Source organism: Sinohyriopsis cumingii, chromosome 1 (assembly GCF_028554795.1).
Source record: "Sinohyriopsis cumingii isolate HCF-2022 chromosome 1, ASM2855479v2, whole genome shotgun sequence".
Taxonomy (NCBI): Eukaryota; Metazoa; Mollusca; class Bivalvia; order Unionida; family Unionidae; genus Sinohyriopsis; species Sinohyriopsis cumingii.
The window spans coordinates 109,638,889-109,646,022 of NC_142961.1; the positions used below are offsets into that span (position 1 = coordinate 109,638,889).

General features: G+C 31.9%; 1 protein-coding gene across 1 annotated transcript in view; it reads right to left on the bottom strand.

Annotated features, from left to right (window-relative positions):
- Nucleotides 1-5,506, bottom strand: part of LOC149807579 (DNA-directed RNA polymerases I, II, and III subunit RPABC1) — a 49,743-nt gene extending 44,237 nt beyond the window's left edge. Inside the window, exons 1-2 of the mRNA XM_089968284.1 lie at nt 5,366-5,506; nt 3,072-3,160 (exon numbers count right to left, since the gene is read on the bottom strand). Coding sequence (XP_089824410.1) covers nt 3,072-3,160; nt 5,366-5,422 — 146 coding nt within the window. The 5' untranslated portion in view covers nt 5,423-5,506. The remainder of the gene's footprint in view (nt 1-3,071; nt 3,161-5,365) is intronic.
- Between the last annotated feature and the right edge of the window lie 1,628 nt (nt 5,507-7,134).

Genomic DNA, 7,134 nt, shown 5'->3' on the forward strand with positions numbered 1-7,134 from the left:
GAAGTGTGAAAACCAACAATCTTTGTAAAATTCAACAAATACTTTATTTCCCTTGCATGCAAAGTGATAAAGTATATAAAAAAAAGAATCTATGGTAATGCTAATTAAATCCCAAATAATCATAGAATTATAAACACAAGTCCTAATTAATAAAGTTCTGAATAAACTTTAGTGGTATCCCAAATAATTTCTAACACTGATGGTGCTGATGTGCCTGCAGTGAAAGTAGAGATGTGCAAACAGTTTTTTTGTTTAACCACAGTAACATAATTCAATGGTTTTCTTGTTTGAACCCACTATAATTCCCATTTAATGTCTCTTTTACAAGAATTTAGAGCAATTTGTATTTCCTGAGAATAAGAAATAATTTCACCCAAATCAAAATCTGAATACAACAATATAAATGATTTAGGTCCAGACATTATGACAGGAATGACAAACTTTCAAGCAAATAAGGCTGATATGAAAAACTAAGACACAAATGTTGGATGAGGGCCAAAAGTTCATTTCTAGAAAGTCTTAGTTACAATTAGAAGGCCTGTTGCTCAAATCATAACATCAGGTGTGGTAAATATCAGGTAGACCTAGCATTTCATGGGGAACTTCCAATGTTCTGGATTCAGATTGAGAAATATATGTTGTTTACAAAACCAAAATCAATGATTCAGGTCAGTTAGAAAATGAACTTGATTTTGGATAAGGTCAGCAATAAAATACAATTTTACATACCTCACAGCATGTATTATAAAACAAACTAAAAAACAATGCAAATTAAATAAACATAACAACAAATACACACATACATACATACAGTAAAGATTCTTTACTATGTTTCACAGGTTCACAGGAGACAGGCAAGTTTAGAATGTTAATAATGTTATATCCAAATTGTAGTTTTTTCTTTCTTCTTCAAAATGTTTATGTATTCGTACTTGTCAATGATATTAGACATATATGAAGTAAACAATTTATACTAGTATGATTACTGTGTAACTAATAAATTTTTCAAACATATACTTTGGTATAAATATATGCTATCATGAAGAAAATAAGAAAAATCAGTAAGCTTTAACATACAATGAAAGTTTCAATATATATGAAATGTACCAGCCAGCAAATAGAATATAAATAATTTCATCTAGTCCATTATTTGGAATGAAAAAAATTGTCATAAGTCACATGCTGTTTACTTATTGATATGAGATTTTTTGTTGACATGTTTTTCAATGACATGCACCTGCTCATAAAGAATATTTGGTGTGTCATTTTAAAATCCAATAATATATATATTTTTTATGTGAAGATCTTGCTAATTATTATACCCATCCAAGATCTTGATGATAAAAGCTCATACTGCAAGCTTAATCAAAATGCAAATGGAACTATGGTTTCCAGTGTGTTAACAAACTCAGCCAATCAAATGCGAGATCAACTTATTAATATGTGTGCATAATGCTCATTACTGAACTCATATAAGATCTTGTTGATGTAAGCCCATATTCCAAGTTTTATCAAATTTGGGTCAGAAACACTGCTTTCTGGGTGGTAACATGATCAACCAGTAAGATGCAAAATTACCTGATTACTATGCACATACCTTGCTCATTATTAATTAAACTCAGGTGTGATCTTGATGATCTTAGTATCCTGTATATTCCAAATCTGATCAAATTCAGATCAGACTTCTGGTCTTCAGCAAGGTAAAATGTCTGTCAATCTGATGCAAGATTTAAGCAGTAATGTGTGTTGCTTGCTAATTATTGAATCCATGGAAGTTGTTGATGATACAAACCCAAATTTCAAGTCTGATCAAAATCAAATCAGAAACATGGCTTCCAAAGGTGTAACAAGCTCAGTCAATCAGACACAACATCACCTAATTAGTGTACTAATGCAAGATATTGAAGATATGGAAAATATTCCAAGTTTCATCAAAATCAGATGAGAAAGTGGCTTCTTGAACGGCAACAAGGCTCAGCCAATGCATGGATCTTGGTCATAATGATTAATAATTAATATATAATAATTAATATAATAATAATATAATATTTAAACTCATTCAAGACCTTAATGATATAAGCACATATTTACAGTTGGATCATAATTAGATCAGAAATTTGGCCTCCAGAGTGGTTTCAAGGTCAACCAATCAGATGCAAGATCCAATAATTAGTATGCATGGATCTCACTTGCTATCAAACCTGTCCAAGATTTCTGATTAATATGGACTAAATATCCCAAGTCTGATTGAAGTCAGATCAGAAATATGGACTCCAGAGTGTTCACAAGCAACTGTGGATGGACAGGCTAATGATGCACAACACACGATTCAGAGTGCACAAAAGACTCTTTGCCATATTATAAGCCAACTTGGCCTTGTGACCAGGTGGACTAAAGATCAAAATGCAAAACTAGTTGTTAAATAGCCTAAATGCTTTCAACTCTCATTAATTCCTCATCAAAGGCAATTCTAAAATACAGACAAATAGCGCAATTGTAAAATACAAACAAAGAACACAAAAGAATGTGATCTATTAACTAAAGTTTACATGATGGTATGTCTAACAGAAATGTTGTCTAAAACTTTAAAATGTCATGCCTTATTGGAAGTTCAAAATGCCTTATCGGTTATAACAAGGGATGGATGGTTACGTGGTCACCTGCCACATGGATCCACCCAGGTTTGCACTACCCAGTAAAAGCTGACCTGGCTGGGTCCTTGGCAAAATTTTCCTACCTGTCCATCCCTAGTAAAAACTATAAAAAAATAAAAATTCAGGCATGCAACTTCAAAAGGAGAATACTTAAATTCATAAATTCAGAACAGAATTTCTTTCACAGAAAGCTCTGTAGATCAGGACTACAAGATTACCAATAACACAAATTGTTTAACTTTGCATTAGCAAATAAAATTTATGAGGACTTATATTTATCAAATCGGATAACGAAAGATATTAATGACTCATATTTGAACAAAAAGGACTTCCATAATTACATGATACTTGTCTTCAATCAAATTACTTATACAAAGAAAGCATCAGAACTAAAAGCTTCAGTTGTGATTATTTCACCTCGGCTTATCTCCCTTATCTGCCTTGAACTCTTCAAGTGTTTGATCCAACTCATCTTGTGTCACTAAATAGCCTCTGTCATGGCAAAGCTGAAACAAATAAATAAAACAATATGTATGTATGTATGTATGTATGACAGTATGTAGAATGGTATAAGGTACCAGCTAAAAGCTAAAGTTCATAAAATGCAATTAAGAAATGCAAAAAACCCTGGGAAGATAAACCCTTCCAATAAAAATGTAAACATGAAGTACAATAATATAAATATAAAATTATTTTAAAGTTCCAATGACCTACATTTCAGTTGCTTGGAATGCAATGGAAGCCAGGAATACCAAAATCAGTTAAAAGGATACACTTTTTTCATTATTAAGACATTTTTATTCATTTCATTAAAGAAACATACTTTAACTTGATCCCATTTTGGCATTTCTTGCTTCCATTGCAATCCAGCCAATTGAATTGTAGGTCAAAGGAACTGAACTTGAAAACACATCCATTTGCTTGTGTAAGAATTTGAATTTATTAGAAAAAAGACACCAGAGTAAGTAAAGTCAGACAAAATCTATACTGCTTAAGTTTTTGAAAAGCATTCGTATAGGCTGCCAAGTGCGTGAGATATTTCTGAAAATTTTACTTCTTGTTCCAAAGTAAGTTAACCTCAAAACATGCTAAACAGTGCCATTAGGCAGTATGACTGCAACCCCAAAAACAAACATATTAGGGAAGGTGTCTTACACTGTAGGACTAAACTTTTACCTACAACAAATTAATGGAAAAAAATTGTAGATCAGGTAAATGGCAGGAAATTATGCAAGCATCAGCTGTGTGAACAGCCTTTTGCAAATTATGTATATGGCAACCTTGTAAATAGTTTTTTCTCAGTTAAATTACAAAATACATCAGACAGCTGTGTGAACATTCTTAGACTTTATCATGTTGTTTCCAAGAAACGTTGCTAATATTTTTTGCCAAAACTTAACATGTCTGCAAACTGCAATACAATGGTTTAGATTTCAATATGATTTCAGCTGATAATACTCACCACTAGCTAAATGCTAAGAGACTTTCCACCAATGGTTTTACGTATTTCATATTAGAAATGGTATTAAAACCCTTATTCGTACAAATGGTCTGTACCGAACTAATTACCAAACAATTATTACTTAATATTTTATCAGTTCCTAAGATAAAATGTACGATACCCTGTGGTTAAATGTCTCTCCTGGCAATTCAGATTACACTGCTTTGAGTCAACAATAAGTCTTGTAGTCCTACAATGTAAGCCCTCTACCCTGATATTTATGTTTTGGGTGTTGAGGTCTTACTGCCCAAATCATGGAGCCATGTACTGTATACAGATGTTGAAAAACATCTGAATAATAAGTCAAATTTTCAGGAATATCTCACACACTTGGCAGCCCATATCAGCACTTTTCAACCAATTAAATTTATAATGAATGTGTCAGACTTTACTTACTCTGATGTCTTTTTCCTAATAGATTCAAATTCCCACACAAGCAGATAGCCCAGTTTTCAAATTTTGTTGGACGACATTTCAGTTAGCTGGAATGCGACGGAAGCCAAGAATACCAAAATCAGTTAAAAGGATGATAAGAATCTTGAACAAAATGAAGCTAAATTGATTTTTTTTTTTGTTTCGTTAAAGAGTTATACTTCAACTTTACCCGATTTCAGTATTCCCGGCTTCCATCACTTTCCTGCTAACTGAAATGTAGGCTGATGAAGCTTTAAAACAGGCCCATTTGCTTGTGTTATAGTTTGAACTTATTAGGAAAAAGACATCAGGGTAAGTAAAGTCTGACTAAAACACTGACTTTAATTTGTAGAAAAGCGTCGTTATGGGCTGCCAATTGTGAGATATTCTTGAAAATTTGACTTTCGTTACTTGTAAGTCGACATCAAAACATGCAACACAGCGCCGTTATGTAAGCAATAAGACCTCGACGCCCAAAACATAAATATCAGGGTCAAGGGCTAACATTGTAGGACTACAAGTCTTGATCCGTTCCATGCGGCGACTGGTACAGACCCGTTTCAAGTCTTTCTCTAGAAAGTAAGCAGACACGAAAAGCGACATTGAGATCTGTTGATGAATGTAATATGATATCTTTCTGCCTCATAGAATTTTTATTGTAATTCTTTTTTTTTTTTTTTTTTTGCTCTGCGCTGATTCAAGCTTTCAGATCGTCGTGCTACAACGCCGGTTATTTTCCCTCAACCCTTTTCGTTCCTTATTTATCAGTCATCGGTAAAATTCATTGATTCTATACCTGCATAATGGTTTTCCTAATTCTCCAAAGTTTATAGGTCTCTTGTTCATCATCCATCGTAAAACAGCACCAAATGTAAAGCTTCCAATTACCAATATGATCGACTAAGCGCAAGCTGTTATGATATTTCGCGTTTAACAGGAAATGACGTCAGAAGAAAAGATATCCTCCCTTCCAATGTATGGAATTTGGTATCGTTCAGATAAAAACCACGTTGTCTTTACCAGTTTTTCATTTTATTCTGAAAGCAGTTTATCTTTGCATTTTAAAGGTTAAAATGTATGCTTTACAACATATCTTCAAAATTACTGTAAATCTTAATAAGTATACGAAACTGCTAGGCGGACGGAAATGTTCTCATTAAGGTAGCATATATAGTTTTCATTCACTCTTCTCATAGGCAATATATATACTTTTATAATCGAAATCTTTAAATTACAAAGGAGAAAAATTATTAATATTCTAAATAGTAAATGCTTTTTTTACATGTGAAATTCTTATTAAAAACCATAAACAGTTTACATACCTTAAGTTAACTATTTTTTTACATTGTGACATACAAATATTTAGGGGTGTGTACAATGTACTTCTGTTTTCCTTATGGCAGTATTCTTCTTAATGCAGAATTTCAGGTTTGTGGAATAGTCATTTTAATATGTTAACTTCTTTTTACCTATAAAATAAAACTATGAACCATAAGATATCATTTTTACACACGTGAACAATTTATTTGTTTTACATGTTACACTCTTTTAAAACATATGTTCAATTGTGTTTACTTTATTTCCTTATTCCAAAAAGAATTTCAAATATGTAAAAAATTTCAAAAGTGACAAATATGTTCCCAGTATGTAAAATAAAGTCTTTCATGCAGAAGTCTTTATGATATGTCAAATTCTCTTTCATATAGATAAAATTATTTTTGAATATATGAAATAAATAACATTGATGTGATCAACTCTTTAATGCATATATAAAATTCTTTTTCTATATAAATGAATAAAGTAAGACAATTTTAAAACTCTTTTTCAGTAAAACAGGGAAATGTGTGAAATGACATGCTGTATGTATGTATGTATGTATGTATGTATGTATGTATGTATGTATGTATGTACGTATGTATGTATAGTTGTTAGGAAGAAGGGGCAGATAAGATGATGTCATTCAACTTTATTTATGTTACCCATTAATTAAGTATAACACTGGATAATGGAAAAAGTCCTAGATGAACTTAAGGAAAAATTGTTCAATTCCAATGTTTTGGCATCACTGAAAAATTATCTTTGCTGTCCTCAAATATGGGTATTTGGTAGACATTAATTAATTCAACAAAATGTTTCAAAGTAAATGTGTAAATGAACTCAGATATTCCTGAAATATTGCTTTTGAAACTGGAGAATTTGTAGAAACAAGCAATCTTTAAATGAGTCACACACTCACCACAGGAAACATTCATTACAGTCACACACTCACCACAGGGAACAGTCATGTATGGACTGGATAGTCAAAATAGGAGTTGGCTCCTCTATCCATTTTTGTGCACATGTATCTTATTAAAAGGAAATCTAAGGTATATATTAATTAAATAACATATAGGGGCACCTCAGCTTTAATATTGATCCAGTAGATGCCTTAGATTTACTTTATCTGGGTAAATGTACATATAACAAAGAAGAGAGTAACTCCAAGATAGGCTATCCCATCACCAAGATTTATATGAAGCTGTAATTTGTACAAATAGTTGTTTTCCTCACTTAAAATTGTATCTG